General features: G+C 40.1%; 1 protein-coding gene across 3 annotated transcripts in view; it reads right to left on the minus strand.

The window, feature by feature from the left end:
• The window catches only part of npas2 (neuronal PAS domain protein 2), a 44,011-nt gene that overhangs the window by 4,854 nt on the left and 18,289 nt on the right, over positions 1-20,868 (minus strand). For 2 of the 3 annotated variants that reach the window (XM_086308280.1, XM_086308281.1), the window contains exons 2-21: positions 11,868-12,066; positions 10,190-10,246; positions 9,398-9,552; positions 9,212-9,303; positions 8,788-8,877; positions 8,386-8,506; positions 7,421-7,534; positions 7,212-7,330; positions 5,341-5,423; positions 5,139-5,245; positions 4,870-5,017; positions 4,676-4,760; positions 4,459-4,585; positions 3,237-3,334; positions 3,010-3,096; positions 2,470-2,661; positions 1,576-1,779; positions 1,258-1,442; positions 1,008-1,097; positions 720-930 (exon numbers count right to left, since the gene is read on the minus strand). In XM_086308280.1, coding sequence (XP_086164406.1) covers positions 720-930; positions 1,008-1,097; positions 1,258-1,442; positions 1,576-1,779; positions 2,470-2,661; positions 3,010-3,096; positions 3,237-3,334; positions 4,459-4,585; positions 4,676-4,760; positions 4,870-5,017; positions 5,139-5,245; positions 5,341-5,423; positions 7,212-7,330; positions 7,421-7,534; positions 8,386-8,506; positions 8,788-8,877; positions 9,212-9,303; positions 9,398-9,552; positions 10,190-10,246; positions 11,868-11,923 — 2,421 coding nt within the window. In that variant the 5' untranslated portion in view covers positions 11,924-12,066. The remainder of the gene's footprint in view (positions 1-719; positions 931-1,007; positions 1,098-1,257; positions 1,443-1,575; positions 1,780-2,469; positions 2,662-3,009; positions 3,097-3,236; positions 3,335-4,458; positions 4,586-4,675; positions 4,761-4,869; positions 5,018-5,138; positions 5,246-5,340; positions 5,424-7,211; positions 7,331-7,420; positions 7,535-8,385; positions 8,507-8,787; positions 8,878-9,211; positions 9,304-9,397; positions 9,553-10,189; positions 10,247-11,867; positions 12,067-20,868) is intronic. The other variant, XM_086308282.1, reaches the window with a different exon arrangement.

The following is a 20,868-nucleotide window of genomic DNA, read 5'->3' on the forward strand; positions in this document are numbered from 1 at the left end:
ACATGTCATCCTGGGCTCTCACTGGTAGTTAACTCAGTCACACAGCTTGAAGTTGAGAAATGTTAAGCGGGATCCACTCGCTCGGTACTGCCTGCAGTTATTTCACCTGTTGCTGCCTGAATTCGCTGAATGACTGACTTTGCATCATCCCAGGAAGTCACATTGCTGCTGGCTGCTTCTTATATGGATGCCTTCTTTAGAGAGAGAGTGGTGATGACCTACATCACCTCAACGAGCTAATTGTGAACCGTTACTCACATGTTCATACTTGCTGACATAGACACAAACATCACATGCATCACTCTGGAAATACAACACCATCCCTCATGGTTTGTGTGGTGGGTTTTTTTGTTTGTTTGCTTGTTTTTAAAGATATATGCCCTCATTGTAAACATTTGTTGATTTTAATGAACATTTCTTAACACAAAAAAATTATTCATTATAATCTTAAAAACAGTAAGAATCACTCTAAAGTCACAGCACAGCTTTGGCACAAAGCTGAGGCTTTAAAACCTGTGGGAAATGCACCGTAGCTTGTTGCTGTGGTAACTCAGTATTCAGATATAGTCTAATACCCAAAAAGATCATAAATAAATAGAAAGCCTTGGTTATTTATATTAAACAGCATTATGCAGCAATCCTTGCCAAACTGCCTTTTAGTCTAAAAATCTGTGTAAGATGCTCAGGACGACATGCTGACTCATGTTGCTGCAGCGTACCTGAAAGAACTGCTGTGGTTGCTGGAGCTGCAGGGAGTGCTGAGAGGTCTGAGGCTGCGAGTGGTAGGCTGACTGCGACTGGTGCGTGATGAAGCTGTTGTGTGGGATCATTATCGGAGACGTGAAGACCGGCGAGGGCACGAGGACGGCATTGCAGTTGACCTGTTGCATGGGGAACGAGGGGGCGAGGATCTGCTGCTCCAAGGTGTATCTGTACGTGGCGCACGATGAAGAGGTTAGACACAACATAACATAACATAGAGACGTCTGCACGGTGAGAGGACTCACATCGATGGGGAGATGCCCATGTTGCACTGGGAAGGCTGCGAGGAAACGCTGGTGGGAACCAGAGTCTGCATTGGTTGGTTGAGAAGCATTCTGCAGGAAAAGAAACATATCAGGGTTAGAGGTTGGATAACATGAAGAGGTAAACATAAAGTGAATGTTATTCCTAAAATATACCGTTTCATCATCACCTGCCATACTGACATTAACACCTGGAGTTCTGAGTACTATGAGTGTTTCTCAGGGCTCTTACCGTAGTTGTCCATCTTGGCTGAACTGGTTGTCTGGGTGTCTTTGGTTTGCATCTTGCTGAGGCCTCGTGTTGGTCTGAGAGAACATCATGGGGTTGCTGTAGAAGGGCATCGTCAGACTCGTGTTTGTCTGTACTGGCAAACTCACTGACTGAGCCTGCCCACTCTGGGAAATCCTCGGCTGGACCTACAGAAACAGAGACACTTTAGAGCAACCGTCAACTCAAACGAGGTTTCAATAAAACTACTTAAGAGGATAGCTTCCAGCTGGATGTGTTTCTGGTTTCAAGTTTGGATTTCTCTCTTGCACAGCGATGTACCTGTGTTGAAGGTGAGCTGTTTTCTCTCAGGAGCGAGTGTGGGGATGAGCTGTGAGCCCCGCAGACTGGTTTAGGGTGGCCCGACAGCTGTCTGATGACCCCAGACTGACTCTGCTGGGCAGGCCTTCCGGGGCCCTGCTGTTGCTGCTGAGGCTGCTGCTGGGCCTGACTAAAGTCATTGTTGATAGGCTGCTGTAACAACATCTAACACACACAGAAATAGACAAATTGAATTAATTCTTTCTAAAAAGAGACAACTTACTGATTTCCATAACCTCTAACCTCGCCCCATGACGGGTGGAATACACCTCAGCACCCATATGATTGATGGATGGATGTACTGGAAAATTACTTCTTGTTTATTTGTATGTCAGCAGGATTACACAAGAGAAGTAAAAGAAGCTGAATTTCACAAAACTTGGTCGAGAGATAGCAAACTGTGGCGCAGGCTAAATCACTTGTCTCTAACTGCAAGACAGGGCATTGTCAGGATGCTGTAATACTGATACGTATAGGGGGATCGTTTAAGGTTCAATTCAGATTAGTTACATGTTGATGTGTGGCATGTTTATGCTTCAAATTACAGCTCATCTCATGTTGCCTGCACATCCAGAAGGTAAGCACAAAACAAAGAGACAATCACTGGAGTCAGTCTTTCATGTTGGCCTCTAGGTGGAGCCTTTTATCCATTACTGGCTATTATAGGTAGTGTAGGCTGACTTTTCTCAACAGCTGATCTGGACGTAATGAGCATTCATTCTGAAGTTGAGGCTGCCCATTTTGCCAATACAGAACAAAAACACTCCACCTGTGTTGTGTTAAGATCTCAAGATTAACTCGCGGCTGAATAAACAATCGCTGCAGTCTCTTCATTTGAAAGTGTGGGAACACTACCTGTAGGTTAGCAAGATGAAGCTTCTCCTTAATGTCGTGCAGCTCCTGCTGTTGTGTCTTAATGTCAGCTTGCAGAATGCGCGTCCTCTCTTCCAGCTGTTCCTTCAGCTGGTTCATGACACCGAGCTGCGGCTGCTGCAGCTGATACATGGAGGACTGCTGCTGTTGCTGCTGCTGCTGTGGTTGCTGTTGCTGGACAGAGAGAGCAGGTGAAAGGGACGTAAGAACACTTTTGCGCTTTTTCAGGGAAATGGACAAATGTGGCTATAATCAAGTAGCGTGAGTCATGTAATGGTTTATTCCTGTTACGGAGGAAAGTACACCAATCTTCCAACCTTTTGTGCAATATTGATTCTACAGTTCAAATGTAACACGGATGAATGATTTCTGGGAGAAATACACAATAACTCTTCTTTTTTTTTTAATTAAACCGTGCACAACCAGCAGGTGAAATAAACACATCCAGCAGTAACAGTAAGACATTGTACACAAACAGAAAGGCAGAAGACAACAGGCTGGAGAGGAAGTCTTAACACTAACCATTGCGGAGTGCTTGCTGCAGGTAGGAGAAAGGGGGACGCTCATTGGGGAAACAAGGTCAAAGGAATTTTGTCTTTGTGCCAAATTCTACAGGGGGAAAAAATGGGAAAAATCGTTTTATGTAACACAATTTAGGAGACATTGTGTTATCTGTGCACGCTTGTTTCTCGAAAACCATTTTTATCTCCAAAGACAAAGAGATACATGTAAACGTTGTGTAAACTGACCTTTGAACTGCTTGGCTGGAATCTGGCAGATGTTTTTTCAGGCCCAATGGAAGCAGACTGCCACGATGGTGTGCACGCTTCTGTGTAAGAGTTTGCTGCTGCAGGGCAGAGACAGGTCACCTCTAAATTCATAATCATGTGAATTAATGTGAACACTTGTAACTGCGACAACTGAGTGAATTACCTTCTTGCGTTTATACTCATTTCACGAGTGGCATAATCGTTGTGTCAGTAACACATTTACAGGTATTAGGCTTCATCTGCAGACGCTCAGTAATTATTTTTTTTTGGCGTGAAATAATAAATCCTGACCTGCCCTGCAAAGTTATTTAGAACAGTTCTACAAGGAAATTGGTGCCCAAAGAATTGCTTATGACTTTAGGATAAAAATAAAGCCTGTGTCAACATTCAAGGTTAAAAAAAAAGAAGCTAATTTTAATGTCTAATTTCTGCAGCACAGTTAAGCCTTCATACAACATTTTCCACACTGTAGCCACACTCCCACAAGACCTATCAACAGACTTTGATTTCTAAAATAAGTTCCCCAAACAAAAATGGCCTTTATGCATTTTTTCTCTAAACAGAGAAACTATAGCCTCTCTGAGAGAAAGCCAAAACTTCTTTGTATAGCAAACTGCTGATTTGGATTCTGTGATTACTCTCATTCTACCACAAATGGTTTTTCATTGTAGCAAAGTTTAATATATGTGTGGGCTAAGGAAAGACTGGCACACTGTTTTACTTTGAAAAAACTACAACTTTAATGAAGCTGCCACTGGTGCATTCTTCATAAATATGCAGATGGAAATGTTTTAGCATACTAGGCAGTGGGTGGAAGCTCAGCAAGTCGTTGAGAATGGGGGCTCAAACAAATAGGGCAGGCTAAAGTAAGCCTTGGAAACCTTTCACAAATGCATCATCACCCACATACACCGAGGTGGGTGTAGTGACAACGTCTGGAGTTTTATTAGTGATCACAAAGATTACATAAAAAATAAGGATTGAGTGTGGGACTCTTCTGGAAACTAAAAATTGATCTTCCATTTCCATTGCTAATGAAAATGTCAAACCCAGGGACAGAGGGTTATCACTAGACTCACATTATTTTGCTGCCTACAATCCCCAATAACAGATCTTCCACCCATACACAGGAGCAGCATTTCTGTAAATAATGGCCTACTGTTGAGTGAGTTAGCACTTTGGGGAGCAGAGGATGACTCACATGCAGAGTCTGACAGCGCTGTGTGGGAGGACTTCCGGGAGCTGTGGGAGGACACCGAACGTGCACCGCTGTTTCTGTCCCGTGGAGCGTCCAGTGTGGAGCAGATGTCCAGGTAGAGCTCTTGAGCCTGGAACACAGAGTAATGTTCAACATGGTGGGCCAAGTTTGAAGCTGACCTTGTAAATGTCACACGCTGTGCAGTATGTGTCCGAGTTACCTTCACAGAGGACGGGGCTATCTCAGGTGGCGACAGATCTTCAAGGCCAAACGCTCTCCTTCTTTCAGCTCGCACTTCAGCATAGCTGAAGGACAACAGAAAATGCAGTATTAAGGGAGGCTAGATCGATACACCCCTTACCCAAAGAGAGAGGAAATGTGTACACACACACAGAAAGAAGAAACCAGGCTTACCTGACAACAGTGTGAGTGCAGACAATGAACTCAGGTTTGGAGTTCCACTGGTGGTAAGTAATGTAGTAGTGAGTCTGCAACCAAATCCACTGCTGACCTTTGGTCAGGAATCGATAATAGCAGGATTTACCTTTTCCAAACTGCATTACTAAGGAGAGAAGAAAGAAAGTCCACATGAGTGCTTTGACATTTCTGTCAATTTTTACATTTGCCCTTGATACAGTGATCATGGAGACTGGTAGGAAAAAAGCAACAGAAAAGTAGCTTACATTGCTTGTGACATTGGGCTATGAGCTCTAAGTCATCCACATGATAGTAATCATAGCCAGAAGTTCCAAGAACCTCGAAGGGTAAATAGCCTATGATTGGCGAGGCTCTGAAACACACACACGCACACAGGGCAATAAACATGCAAGAAATACTTTTTCTAAGTATAGACTGGTAGCTGTCAGGATAATACAAATATTTTACCTGTGATCTAAAAACAGAAACTTCCATTCAAGGCTGTGTCTGGAGGTGAATTCATCACAGGGATCTTCCACGTTACACAAGTCCTAAACAAAAACAAAAAGACTGAGGAAGGTCCCCGCTAATATTTCACAGGGAAGCAAGGCATGATCGTGTTTTATGTACAGTATGTCCTGTATATGGTCATAGTTTTTAATATCAGAGTTGGTACAGTGCATGATGAAACTTAACACAAAAAGATCATTACACATCAAGAATATGCTTAGAGGGACCAAGCAGCAACAGCATGCTGCTGTGCAAAAAGCTGCAGTTCCTCAAATGGCCACTTGAGGCTGGCAACAAAAGTGAGTCAGTCCCTTTAGATTCCAATGTTAGAGAAGAGGAGGTACAGAAAAGTGTTTTGGTCTCTGGCTAATTTGTCCATAATAACTGTAAAGAGGATGATTTCTGTTTTATTACTCTATAATTTTTATATTAAAGGTTTAATGTTGTGTGTCATCATGGTAACTAGGATACTAGCAGTCTCTGAGGTGTCGCCTTAGCTAATTTACGTTTGTTGTGCGCATTTTGGAACATGTTAATAAAATGATCTGACAAACAGTATGGCTTCTTGCCAAACAGTCTGTGCTCCAGCTCTGCCGAATGAAAGTCAAGTGTTTTACTAGCATGTTACTTACTAACAAACAGGCGTCTGTATTTGTGCAATACACCCATGTACACGATGGATGCTTTTTCCAAACAAGGATTACTAGCAAACAACGTGGCAACAGCCATAATGCTAGTCCACAAACCAAAGACACAGTTGCTGTGTCTATCGTTTTACGTATTGCCCGGGAAAATGCCAACGTTTTTATTAACACTTGTGTGTCACTGTTAAAATGCTGTGCCCTTGAACCTCTATGGAAAATGAGAACAATGCTCCTTTGAAAAGAACTGGGGAATTTTGTATTCTCTACATTTGAAAAACTGATGCCTACTGTTTACAAAGGATTCATCTTGAGACGGAAAAAAGGAAAAAAATCGTTCCATGTCATTCGTCCCAGTAGATATTGTTCCAGTCTGACCAATCAGTGTAATCAGTGTGTTTTGCAGTTTGGAATAACTAGTCGGCAGAGCTGAAGTCTGTGCAATAGATCAGGCGGGGGGGTGTTCTAAGCTTTTTGGCTTTTAATAGCAACTGACCATCCTGTACATGTAAACTGCACTGACTTCTTTTACATATTGGGATTTAATTAATCTTCAACAAACCATCGCTGGAAATGTGCCATTTTATAAATTTCCTTTGGGATGCTTGGAAAGGGTATAAAATCTGAGCTGATCTCACAAAAATTTGAGTGCGACTTTAATTCCCTTCTGTAACTTGACAAGTGGCCAGATTTCAACTCAAAGGGCCCTTTAGGGATCACAGCGTATCCTCATGATGTAACAAGTTGGCAAGTACACAGTGTGCCACACTGAACCTATTTGTCGCGAGAAGTTTTCCAGAGTGTGTGCGCCACGATGGAATCAGTGTATGCCGAAGTGTGTCACCTCTCAGACCTCATTGTGCCACTGATCCAAGCTCACTATTGCTGCATGGACCGAAACTGCTTTTAGTGCCACATTTTAGCCCTCGAGTGATTTAGTGACAGCACACACAGCGACACAAGCAGAGAAACAAAGCGACAGAAGCGCCATCAGGCTGCTGCCTTTTTCACATGATGATGCCACAGCAGGTAGCGCCACATATTTGATTTCCTAACGCAACCCGCGTGAGATTTGCACCCTCCACCCCCTGGGTCTTTTGCTTGTTAGGCAAATGTGTAAAGTGTTACTCTGTGGAGTCACAAGCAGAGAAACAAAGGAACAAGATTTAACATTCAAGCTGGTTTTACCTTCAGAAACTGCGGAGTGACTAATCGCACGGTAGCAATGAGGCAGACCTGCTCCTCCAGAGACGACTGCAGACTCCTTGGTAACGTCAACTCGAGCCCATTACAAGACGACGTAGGCACTGTGTGACCAAGAACATGTACATATGTAAGTGTATTTCTGTTTTGTTTTTTCTAAATGTAGTTGTTTTAAAAAGAAAACAAATCCTTACCATGGTTGTGAAACTTAAAATCTCCAACAAACTTGACATACTCGTATACAGGTGGCTCTTTTGGGTTCATGTTACCTCTAGCTAGATGACAGCAAAATTCAATGTGTGCCTCACCTAAAAAGCAGATATTGTCATGGTTACACCCTGAACATAATGAAGTTTACATGCATCATTATAAAAGCTGAGGTGCTTCTCAATGGTATTTTTGACACAGAAAAACCAAAGAGTCAAAATGCTGACAGGCACCAATAGAAGAGGTTGCTTTGTTTCCTGTACTAGGACAGTGTAAAATAAACTTACCTTTGCATAGCAAGGTAATAAAATGTAATCCTTTTTACTGGTAAAAAACAAATGATGGATGTGCTCAAAGGATGTTGTTTACTGCAGACTTGGCTTTGTGACAGTTTGCTATTTAGGTCTCTAAAGATAGGCCGAGACTCTTGCGACTCGCCCTCTCTCTTCCCCAGAAAAGTCCAATAGTAAGACAGGATTAAGGTCAGGTTCTTGAGCCTCCCATACTACATTGCTTTGGATTACTGTGCTAACATAACAGTGATTTAAAGTCTTAACTATGATACTAAGCTAGCTCCTATTATTAGCTAAAAGTCTAATCATAGATACACACTAATCAGCAATCCAATAACCTGCAGACCGTAATTCAACTAGCTTCTGTATCTCAGTTTCAGTCCAAACAGTCTTTGTGACAAAAATTCTACAAGACAGAAAACAACAGTCAAATGTTGTTTTTGTACTTCAAACAAAGAAAGAAGATTCTTGAGCCAACATAACTTTTTGAGCTGATTTTTAGTGGAGAATTACACCAGCGGCAACTGTTCTGTCCACAGCATTTTGATCTCCCAAAGTGGGAGACAGTCTACAGGCTTTAACCTTTCTACTTCCGCTGTGTTTCAACACGATGACCCAGACACAGTGTGTGCAGAGAGCCCGCTCAGCGGGATACTCACTGTCAAGGAAGTCAGCAGCAATGGGGTCAGTCATCAGCATGTGGGATGATAGCAGCTTATACACCTCCCCGTGCTCCCGCTCCGGGAGGAAATTCAAGATATTTTGGTCCACCATATCTGACTGGTGCAAAAAAGACAGATGAATGGCAGTCAGTCTTCCTGGCACCATTTCAACAAGTGATATCTTACACAACAGTCTTAATGGGAGTCACAACGGCAATCTGCTTCAGATAAAGCAGCAAAACAGAGCTTTTTTCTGTCTAACTTCACTGTTATGGCAACAAAAATAAAATGAGGACCAGATATGGTGAAGTGAAATCTAATGTTGTCTAAATCACTGCTATGCTTAAGTGACAATACAGAGCTTTGATGGTTGCATGAATTTGAGGCCCTCTTACTTACCGGTAAATGGCCAATAAGTGAGGAAACACTGTCAGACACGTATATGATGTTACCATCTGTAGTTAATGCAACCAAGAAACCATCTAGGGCCTGCAAGAGGGAGGAAGTTACCACAATTATATTACTGTATTACAGCATGTTGAAAAATTGCACAATAATTGCACAATGTCTCATCGGGTCTTAATTAATCTATCAGCACATTATGCTGACGTGTTAACGTGCTGATATTTACTCTGCTTTCGCATATTGCCTAAAGAGACCTCACGTCTTCACTGCTGATTTTATAGCAAACTATGAATACATGCACTTAAAATAAAAATCATCATTTTAGAGAGGATGTAGCTTTGCCTTTGTGTTTATTAATGTTACCTAATGGCAGAGTTAAATAACAGCTACTCTTCAAAGACATCCTCCTGAAGTTTACCTCCAGCATTAGCTGAGTGAACTCCTCATTACTGAGAAACGAAGGCTTCCAGTCCTGCCTCACATCGCAGGTGTCGTTCTGTGCAGTGATGTCTGGAAAAGAGAAAATGTTAGAAATATGTCTATTAAATTAACAAAACTAAATAGAAAGACTACAGAAATAGAAAGACTACATAAAAGCCCGTACCTTTCTGTTTCTGCAAAAAGTCGATGGTCCTCTGCAATATGGTGGACTTGTCCATCTTGCGCGGATGGCCCTGACCCTGCAGCATGGTGCACAGCTCTTTGATGAGCACATTGAATTGGTCTCTTCTTTTCTTTTCTGATTTGTTACGGGATGCCCTATAACAGAGCGGTTATTGCAAGTGAAAATTAAGTGACTTTAGTTCAGCTATCCTGTTTACACGGAAGATAGTTTGGAATAAGGAAAAAAGAAAACAAGCAGAACAAGAAAGGTAAATGTAACAGCGGCACGGTGCTGAAAATGTAAGCAGAGCCTGAATATATTCAAATCTGTGGGTACTTTGTTATAAAAATAGGGCATGAAAACAATTAATTAAACATAGATTTAATCATACAGAATTTACATTTTTAAAAAGAGAAGGCTGGTTATTCTACCAACGGTTGAGTTTGATATCTTATGACACCGTGTCCTAGAGTGTCCATAGGAATTTTTCCGATAAGAAGTAATATGTGAATCTGGAGTCGAACCTTTGTGAACTAAGAACTCAGTCGCTTTTAGACACCAGTATTTGTAAGTGTTTAAAATACAAAATGAGCCAAAAGAGGCCCAGATTAACCGTAATGTCACGGAAAATGAAATGAATTTCTTCATTTATTATGTCCAGTCCAGTTTCTTTTAAAGTGATGACCTACCACCAATAATCTGTTTTCCATTGCCATTCCCATTTATGTAAATAGTAATAAATGTGTGATACTATACATGAAGTGTTTGCCCAGTATGCACAGACGTCAGTACCTTTTTGCCCTGTCCTTCTCATCTTCATCCATTAAATCGTCCATGCAGCTATTGGTGCTTGAAAAAGAAGGATACGCGTTAGGAAGAAGTTCCTTTGACGTCATCAAACACGTGTCAGTGATAATATAATGAGTTCAGGACATATTTTTGTCTTTTGCACAATATAACAAACAGTTTTCACAGCAAGACTTTTGAGCAGTCCTAGTATGAGAGCAGTTTTCACTAACAACCTCAACAATGGCTCAATCATCCAGGATTCACAAGTAAAGCAGATAAAAGGAATGTAGCCATTGTTTATTTTGTCTTGTGGTCCTGCACTACCCTCTGTGAGATGGTAAAATATGTTGTAATTTAAAAAAAAAAAAGCCCATTTAATTGTCAATCTCAAGAAATTATCAGAGACAATGTGTGGACCAACCACTACTAATGCTGTGATTATGTTAGAGGTAACCGCATCTGAAGCCTCTGGTCTTCTCCCATGTTTAACAGGTCACTGTGGCTTGTAAGTGACCTACTCCATATTTGCATTATTGCTTTATACTCAGAGGCTCACGTGGCTGGATGTCTAAAGGCAGACAAGTCAAGAGTCGCTTCCATATCTTTTTTCTTACGAATTACTCCTGGTCGTAACAGGATATTTACTACCTGAGAACACAGCAGCAGGAGTTTATTTTTATCGCGTGTAACTGATTGATCAGCAGCAACAGAGATAATCAGTCATAAAAAAATTTGTTAAATGTAATCAACCTTGTCAGTGCATGACTTTGACCCGGGTATGGCCAGTATCAATTTGTCAGAGCAGATTTTGTTTTGTTTTTAAACTAACTTATTTTGAAATTCAATCTTTCTCACTTTTTCCTGACTGTGACCCAATAAGTGAGGCTGTAAGAAAGCTTTTGTGAGCCAACAGTGAATTATGCGTGAACTGACATTAAAATACAACTTTGCCCGAAGAGCATTTTTCTCTTACAGACTGAAATAAGAATGTTTTTACATGATTACACTGACTATGACCTGCATTACATTCATTGCCATGAGAGTGTCATGTGACAGGCTGTAACTTGGGCGTTATCTTTAAAATATCAAAAGAAGTGACCGGCTTGTACATCATAGACACAGCAGGTATTACAAAAAGAAAAAACTACTACTGAGGAACATTGAACGTTATGAGTGCACAACTCTGCGTGAGTGTAACTTATTATTCCTGTGGTATTGGATCAATATTAATATAGTCCCACAGTGATTCATAAAATGCTTCATTACTCTTGATGGATGTAAGTGCTTTGATCACATTTGTATAAAAGGGTTTTTTTTGCTTTGCATTGCAGATGATGTCCTAAGAGAACTGCCTGAATATTGAACAGCGCGCTCCTCACACAACTCAAATTGAGGGTCATTCAAGATAAATATGTTCTTCATTGTTAAAATACAACATTTACTACATGTTTGTTATGCAGTTTATCTTTATACATTTCTCAAATGTGTTGTAGTTTTGTGCATGCTCACAATGAAAGACGATGAAAAACTTTGCTAAATGGTAATGTCTAAAAAGATATACCAGATTTCTTTAAACTATTACATGAAAACTTTCACAATTATTTGAATGGTATATTGTGTTTACCACTACAGTGATGGTTATGAAGCATGAGCTAAATAAAGCACTTTATTTCATACTCACTCCCATTCCCTGCGGCCAGACGGACAGGGGCCTCCGAAATCAGAAAGGTTGTCCATACTCACTCCTTCTGCCAACCAGGCCCTTCCTGAAGTCTTTTAAGTCCCATCCGCGCCGTCCTTGTCTGAAGGCTCTTTTAGAAAAACTTAGCACAGTCCCGTTGTCCACCACCTCCTCAGTTCAATTAACGAAAAGCCAAATCCTGTGAAAACAGACAAAACTCCTGAGCAAAAACTGCAGGGCACGCATTAACTCAATGACACACCTGTTCAGCTGCTCGACAACCTGCTAAAGTTTAACCCGAGCATCAGAATGAAGAAAAAAGGCGATTTAACTGACTTTGAACATAGCATGCTTGTTAGTGCCAGACGGGCTGGTCTGAGTATTTCAGAAACTGCTGATCTACTGGGATTTTCCCCACACAGCCATCTGTAGGGTTTATGGGGAAAAAACACAAGAGGTTCAAATAGTGAGCAACAGTTCTCTGAGCAAAAACGCCTTGTTGAAGTCAAAGGTCAGAGGAGAAAGGACAGACTGCTTGGAGCTGATAGGAAGGCAACAGTAACTTAGATAACTACTTGTTACAACAAAGACAAGTAGAAGAACATCTCTAAACACAAATCAAATTGAACCTTGAAGTAGATGGGCGACAGCAGCAGAAGACCACATTGGGCACCGCTCGTGTCAGCTAAGAACAGGAAACTGAGGGTACCATCCACACAGACTCACTGAAACTCAACAGTGGAACACTGGAACAACGTCCCATCTGATGAGTCTTGATTTCTCTACAACATTTGGATAGCAAGCTCAGAAGTTGGTGTAAACAACATGAAAGCATGGATCCATCCTGTTCAGTGTGCATATGTTCTGTTGACAAACGGGGGTAAAAACTAGCAAGGTCTACCCAGTGAGTGAGTGCAGACTGACTGCTTGTTCTCAGGACATTTCTGCAATTAAATCCATAATAACTGAGCCTTTAAAGTCCTGGATACAAAGCAAACATGCTATCACTGTCACCACAAGATTTTCCATTAGAACACTGTGTTCAAATATTTCAAACGAACGTTCTCCCAAGTCACTTTTTTAAATGCATCAAGAAAATATGACATTTGTTGCGAGCTTGACCACTAACAGACCACTAGCTTTTTTTAAGAGCGGACAGTGGAGACAAGACAGGAAAGATAGGAGAAAGACCAGGACGACACACAGTAAATGGCCTAATCACAGATTTGAAACTGGGCCTCTGCAACCAATAGGAAGCCTTCTCACAGCACATGGTTTGCCTGCTGAATCCGTTGAGCCACTCAGGCGCCCCATTAGCTTGCCGTTTTAACAAATCAATCAGTCGCACCAATGTTAATACCGTGAAAGTTAGCATTTTCTGTAGGACTTGCATTCAAAAATGCTGTTTTTACTGTGAGGACTTAATGTGTGCTGCTGAAAGACATTAATAACACAGCATGAAACAAATTAGCTATTTTCACCTGGCAAGAGTACTTCATCACCTAAGAAGTGTTTTTGCTTAGAACGAGCTCCTCTGACCTAGAAAAATGTCTGAAGCAGACACTTCTTATGATAACCTGGCCTGAAAAAACAGAGTGCACAGCAGCCACCTTCTTCACACATCCTTTGTATGCGGCAATCTTAAAGAACATGGAGCAGACGCTTCTTTTATAGACCAAACTAAGAACTCACTCAGACGAGCTTTGGACAGCTCCAGTTAAACAGCATGAGACTGTTTTCACTTACAGACCAATTAATAACACGTCTCCATATAATCTATACATGAAAACATATGTTTTCCCCTAATTGTGGCTGACAGAATACCGTGCATCTTCTTAGAAAGCCAGAAATTAAGAGCAATTATTATATTCCAGACACTTTCCAGTAGGAAAGCAACGCTCATGCTTTCGTTTAACCTTGATTAAAATTGTCCGCGGTTTCATGGTCTGGAAATAAATTCAACTCTGAATCAGTTATATTCAAATTATAATTATAGTTAGTGGTCCTTCTTAATGCAGGCAGTCGTCTGTGTTTGTCTTACTCCAAATGTAGCCTACACTGAGTGGCCTCAGGCAAAATTACTAGATATTGCTGCTTCCATTATTTTGCATCTAAACGAGACCCAGAGGGACAAGAGAATCACTGTGACTGGAGATATCTGAGTGATGTGTTGCAGTCTTTAACAGCTCACTGCTAAAAAGAATAAAAGTCTCTGGCCTAAGCAAAAGAAAAACTGCATTTTAGCTCACACCCTTTCCTTCTTCATAAAAGGGATCATTTTCTATCTTGGGTTTCCAGACTCTTGTTCCTATAGAGCATATAGGAACACACAATTGTTTGAAGCTGGTGTTTAAGCACCACTTCAGCCTGAGGTAATTGAGCCAGTAACCACTTGCACGCCAGCACTGTTGTAGAAATGTAATTATGTGCATTCCTTAACGGGGAATATATGAAAAGATGATGGGCTAACTTCTGGAGAGGAAATCCATGGATTAATCTCATTCTCAACCTCCTTCATATGCTAAAGTATACATTTCCCCACTGGCATGCTTGATATCGTAATTTACCTCAGACCATTTTATTCAGTTATTCTCTATCATTTATCCTGAAATTCATGCTCTTATATGCATTTAAATCTGATTTAAAGGGACAGTATGGCTAACACCAAAGACTACTTTTGAGCTGCCCACCTTTGGAAATATCAGCCTGGAAATGTGTTCCTCCTCTTGAATATAAGGGAACTAAAAGATGTTTCTCTGCTCTGTGCACCGGTAAATATTGAAACAATTTTCTCTATTAATAAATAACACCTCCCAACTGTATCACTGCAGTGATAAGAGGCTTAAGTTAATGGTAGCGTGGCATGACGAAAACACCTGAACTGTGATGTCAGCAGGCCCCGTGCAACATTTTTATTTGTTGATCTTTATAAATGCCAGTACTGGTATGTTTTGAAATACGTAATATCAGCCAATATATCGACATGGCCAATAAATAGGTCGGGGTCTAATCTAAAACAAAGCAAAGGAAAATTATGTGAACTTTCAACTTTGCATGTATAATATTTGGAGACTATGCACACAGCTGATATTTCAAAGGTGACCATTGTTAAACTAAAAGCATATCACTTATGCTTTGTTTTCACGCCAATCCATATTTTTAAAGATCCAAATGCTACATTTTGCGTTAAATTCAGGCTCTGGTGTTTAACATTCTGCTATGCTATCCTTGTCTGTGTTTTACTGCAGAAACTGCCCTCAGCTTACTGCAACTGCTCCGCAGTAAAATCCTTCCAGTCCAAAAAGAATCCAAAACACAGAGCAGCAGGCAAAAATCAAACACTCACCCATAATTTATATTTCTAGTTTGCTTCTTTCCCCATACTTCATGGGCATATATGTAGTCTATTTGTAGCTTATATGAAGCCATTTGTAGGGCGTCAAATGGGTCAGAGTAAGCTAATAAGGTAAGGAACTCAAATGAGAGGCACAAAGCAAGAAGATATTGCTGAAAGTCTTTCACTGCAAAGCAGTAATTCAAGCAACTTTAATGTCATTACTTGTACATTGTTGTGGAAAAGGTTCCCATGTTAACAAGGTGACATTATGCCTTAGGTCACTATAAATTTGTGACGTCTTAGCATTAGCGTGTAGCTACGGATGTCCTCTTTATGACACACAAACTTCCATTCCACTTTCAGGTTTCCATAGCTTAGTAAAGATTTGCACACAAAGGTAAAGACTCAGAATGAAACTCGCAAGTGTTACTGAAAAATCAAGCTCTTATTTAATTGGGCCAGATTGATGAGAAATGCCTTGCAAAAAAACTAAATGAAACAAAACAAAAAAACATTAGCTACCGCAGAGGGGAAATGCCAATGTTTAATCAGAAACACAATTTCTGCATTTACTGCCCTACTTACTGCCAAACTACTCTTTAGACTGTTTATGCTTTTACTGCATAGACACAGACGAAAAAGATCTTCCTGAATTGTTGACAAAACAAAAAAGCTGAAGTTTGTATAGCAAGCAACAGAAATTACCACTCATAAACTGATCTACTGTGTAAATGTCCTTTTTTTCTTCGCAAGATTAAAGAGAAACACTGCATTAAGAATCACCTCATGCAGCTTTAAATGTATCTTTTCTCTGCACAGCTAAAATAAACCTCACATATCCATCTGCATTCTAGTACTGAGGTTAAACCACACCTCGCAAGGTCAACAGCTAAAAAAACATCCGAGTCTCGTTACACTCATGCCTTCGGGTATTTAAAACCCTTTACATTGAAACCTGAGCTCACTTCGCAAGGTGGTACACTGAAGTTCAAGTTCATGATGAACACTGTATGTAAACAGGCTGTAAAAAAGGCAGAGCCAATGACAATGGCCATGAAATAGTTCATTTTCTTTGTGAATTCTTAGCATTTAGACTTTGTATTGCAGTTTAAAAGAACTCTCCACCTTCAACTATAGCTTGTTATTAGGTTTAATATGCTCCATCTTTGCATTTAATTTAAACGTAATAACTATTATCACTTTGAGATTAAAATAATTTACATTCACATTTGAAACATTTACAACCCTTATTTTCATTTCAGATGTGAGTCGGTGAAGCTCACTAATGGCTTTAATGAGTAAAAAAGCATGCTGGTGTCATGCTGTTTGCTGAGAGCTGAGGACCTAAAAGTACTCCTCTACTGCAGTGAATGACATCTAAAAAGCTCTCATGTCCTCTCCACTTTTGCTTTTTCACCTTTTGGTGGGTATTTGTGATGATGTTTAAAACACTCAGGTAATGAGCTGCAAACACATTCAGGCAGGATGAGTTTTATTTTTTTCATTTTGTAGTTTTAAAACGTATGAGATGCTAAGGAACTGTCATATTATCTGTGGATCTTTTTAATGATGGATTACCCTCATGCAAAAGCAGCAGCAAACTGGTTGTTTTTGATAGCAAACTTTAATACTGGCTTGCAGAGGCATGGGCGCGTGATGAGAAGAGAGATGCTGACAGTAGATATTTCTCTGTCAACAAAAAAAATACCTGTTTGACACAGCGCTAGCGATACGGGCAGCGAGCATGTGAGCTTTAAAGATTTTCTGTCATGTGATGTAGAATAGATTTAATTAACATTTTCCTATATTGATGGCATGCACATACTGCTAGTGTGTCATTGTCAAAGTACAGCTTGGTGAAATGTTATTTTCTAAAATCACAAGTATATAGGAGCAAAACTCAGTATTTAATTTGTAAGGCAAAAGACCAGATAATGTGATAAACTGTATTTAACTGATCAAGAGCTATAATTTTTCTACTTATACTTTATTTCACAACTTACAAATCAGAATTAAGACCTGCAAAGTTAGCCTGCATTTGAACAGATCTAATAAATAAACACTTAAACTACAAATTTTGAGTTACAATCAAGAAATTAGATTGTAACGTTAACAGTGGGGCAGCTCTCTCTCTTTAACGTCTCTGAGCACAGAGTAAGACTGGGAGTACTTTGAGATTTGAACTAAATCTCCAAAAATTGCATTTGTTGAATTTAGTTAACAAATCTGATGTATCCATGGATTGTTTCACCCTCTGATTTCTAGCACAATTCACAATTCGACTTAAAATGCATCCCTATTGCCCACTACTTTTCCATCCATGAACAAGAACCTAGCAAACCTTTGCTAACCATTAGCATAGTAATGAGCATTTGCTCATTACATAAAAAACTAACAAAACTAACCAATACTAATATCAAATTAGCTCGGAAAATCAAATACCTTTAAATATTAGCTATCAGCTATGACTGTTTTAAAAACTACAACAAAACCCCCGCCCCAAAAAACTCTAAATGCATTGTCTAGGTTTGAAAAATTAGGCCATTTCGGAAATGCAAAAGCTGCAGTATATCAAACATGGTAGCTTGAGGCTAACAGACGGCTACAGAAAAAGGTTAAATCCCTCCTACTGGGTGATATATTTTTTAACAACTAAGCCTTTAAATGCTATTAAGGTATACAGTAATGCCTTATTTGGGCAGAGCTGGTTTGACAGACAACTGCATGGTAACACAGCAGTGTTAGCGGTGTTAGCATCAGCTAATTAGAGACAGCAAACTGTTCCTCTCACTAGAGCAGGGCGATATGGCCAAAAATATTTATCACAATATATATTTGAAAATTTGCGATAACGATATAACCGACGATATAATTGATGCGAGACAAAATACAACTCCACAACATTACTAGCGCAAAAAGACAACCTTCCATTTATTTTCACTTAAACAAGAAGCTGGTTTTTATGTACATTAAAGCTTTATAAAAATGTAACAGTGCAAATGCAAATTCCTTGCTGAAAGTTTAACCAAAAGGCATTTCCAGTAGAAATAGGCTGACATATCCTGAGCATAACCATGTATAATATCCACTGAAGTTAAAAAGAGGTGCAGTACGCATTTTTCGGACCATAAGGTGCACGGGATTATAAGGCACATTAAGCGAAACAAAGCAGTCAGATAAATCAAACTTTATTAAACTCATTCTTCTTGCTTCCTCCACTTCTGTACCATTGATTCATTAATGTTGAATTCTCTGGCAGCTGCTCTATTCCCATGTTGTTGCAGTATATTAATGACTAACCTCGTATTGTGGATGGATTATCTCAGTTGTTCTCCTGACTGAAGTTTGGTCCGTTTACAGCATCCTGCCATGCGATTGCATTTGTCTCTAACCATGAAGAACCTTCACGTTAACTTTTATAAGTGGAAAAGTGTTAGTGTTCGTCCTCCAGCTTCACTGTTTATGTTATGCTAACATAGCTGTGTCGCTAGCGATCACGTAGCACATCATTATATACCAGCTAGCCCAACTTCAGTAACCCTACAAACGTCACTGCTGTTTAGTTTCCTGTCTTCATTTATGTTGGAAGTGATAGCAGAGCTGTACGTTTGATTTTTTTCAGAAATCTCTCAGTCAGAACATGCTATATCATGCTTAGGTAACTAGCGAAACTAGCGAGCTAACTTCCGCTAGCTTCCTGCTAACTTCTAACTCCGTTAAATGTAATAACTTTTGTTTTCATGGATGCCTGGAAGTTAAACTTTATAGTTACACCTGGTAAAGCAGCAATGCTGATCGTTTTATTAAAGATGAAAGAATTTAGACAGTTTTTAACTCTAAGTGATGCTGCAGTGTTGTTTGACCTGAAAAAGACGGAGTTTAGGACCCAGATTACTCCCAGATTTAAGAGCATCTTAGTCCGACAAATACGACAATAACGACGGCCGCTTGCATGTTCTGCAAAAAAATGTGCTTTGTCGTGTATCTGACGGACAAACACCAAACCAGTTGCACCATTTTTACAAACCAATTCTGGTTCATCTGTTTCACTCAACAATCGGCCATGTGCGTATGAAAACAAAGGCACTGCGCATGCGCGTTTTACTCCCATTCTATCGCGATATTTCATTTTCCTATCGTTGCCTAACATTATACCGGTATTACCATGAACGGTATAATATGGCCCAGCCCTACCTCTCACTGCACCACTGTTAGTGCCTTTAAATCAAATTACTTTACATATAATGTGGTCTGCTATGTAGTATTAACAATCTGACCAAGAAGCCTGCTCCAATACTCTATATGTTAGCCCTAATTAAAAGGTATGTGTACGTTCTTTGCTAATATGCTAGCACACTAACCTCTTGTTTGATTAAAAACCCAAGATGGGGGCACCATTGCTTTATCTGTCTGATATACAGATTTTGCTAAATGCACAAAACCTCTTTAGAATACAAACAAAAAACATAATGATGTAATAAAGTAGCTACTTTCAACTGCTCCCTCATTCACAAGCGGTCACCACAGTAGATAGCGCCGCATGTTTTAGCATTTTCACACCAGATGCCCTTCCTGTCTCAACACCAAGGGGAATTGTGTGCTTTTCCCGGGATCAAACCTGGAAAGCAGTGCACTATGGAGCCACGAGGAAATATCTGTAATGAATTCAAAAGGACATTAGCTAGGAAATACAAACTGCACGGTGGTCACCCACCAGTTGTTATACATTTACATTATGCAGTTACAAGTGAAAAACATAGACATGCTATAAACATATAAATTATTTGCTCCTCCAAAAATAATCAAGAATCTGGTTCCCAGATTGAAAGGTTACAATTAAAAAAGAAAAAAGATAAACCACGGCTCTGAATAACCAGGACAACTGTGTCATGATAAGCTGAGTAGGCCTAATGACTCACAAAAGTATTATATATAACTTTTTGCAACCCTAGAATAACACACAGGAAAGTGAACCAGGCAACAGAAAAAGTCTCTCTGCAGGTTTTCTGACAGCCAACACCATTCCCCACAACTACTCTGGTATTCCACACAGAAAGCTGTTCTGTGGCTCTGGCGCTGGACGACTACTATCTGCTCGTCTGCAGGTTTAAACTGTCTGACCACATCCACCTGCATCTGGGTTTGAGCTGACAGCTCAAGCCGTCAGGTAAACACTAACTGGGCTTGGACAAGCTTTATTTCAGTCAGTGTGGAAACGTTTTTAACATGTATCTAGGTCTTGCTGCTTAAGCCTAGATTACATAAAATCTGAAATAATTTGCACAGCATTTACCCTTTTCTCATTTGCGTCATGACTGTACAACATTCATATTATTGGTTATTTGAAAGCGTACAACCTCACCACCATTTATCAAACACACGTGTAACGCTGCATACTGTACGCACAGATGAGCACATGCAAACATGAACACTTGTTTCAAAATGCATTCAATAACATATAAAAACGTCTTTCTAAATGTGCCGTGTTATGATTTCCAGTGTAGGTGTAGCTGCCTTTAACCGATAAGAAAGCAGGAAGCACTTCAACTGGCTGCAAACCTATAAATGAAAAACAGAGGAAAGGCCACTGACAGCCCTCACTGACCCTTTAACTTCCCAGTATGTACAGGGTAAATAAATAGCATTGCCACACTTGATGTAGAC

The sequence above is a fragment of the Aulonocara sp. 'chitande type north' Nkhata Bay genome, linkage group LG10, assembly GCF_057382095.1.
Source record: "Aulonocara sp. 'chitande type north' Nkhata Bay isolate Kocher_YH1m ecotype deep benthic linkage group LG10, A_spYH_male_GT1.1, whole genome shotgun sequence".
NCBI lineage: Eukaryota > Metazoa > Chordata > Actinopteri > Cichliformes > Cichlidae > Aulonocara > Aulonocara sp. 'chitande type north' Nkhata Bay.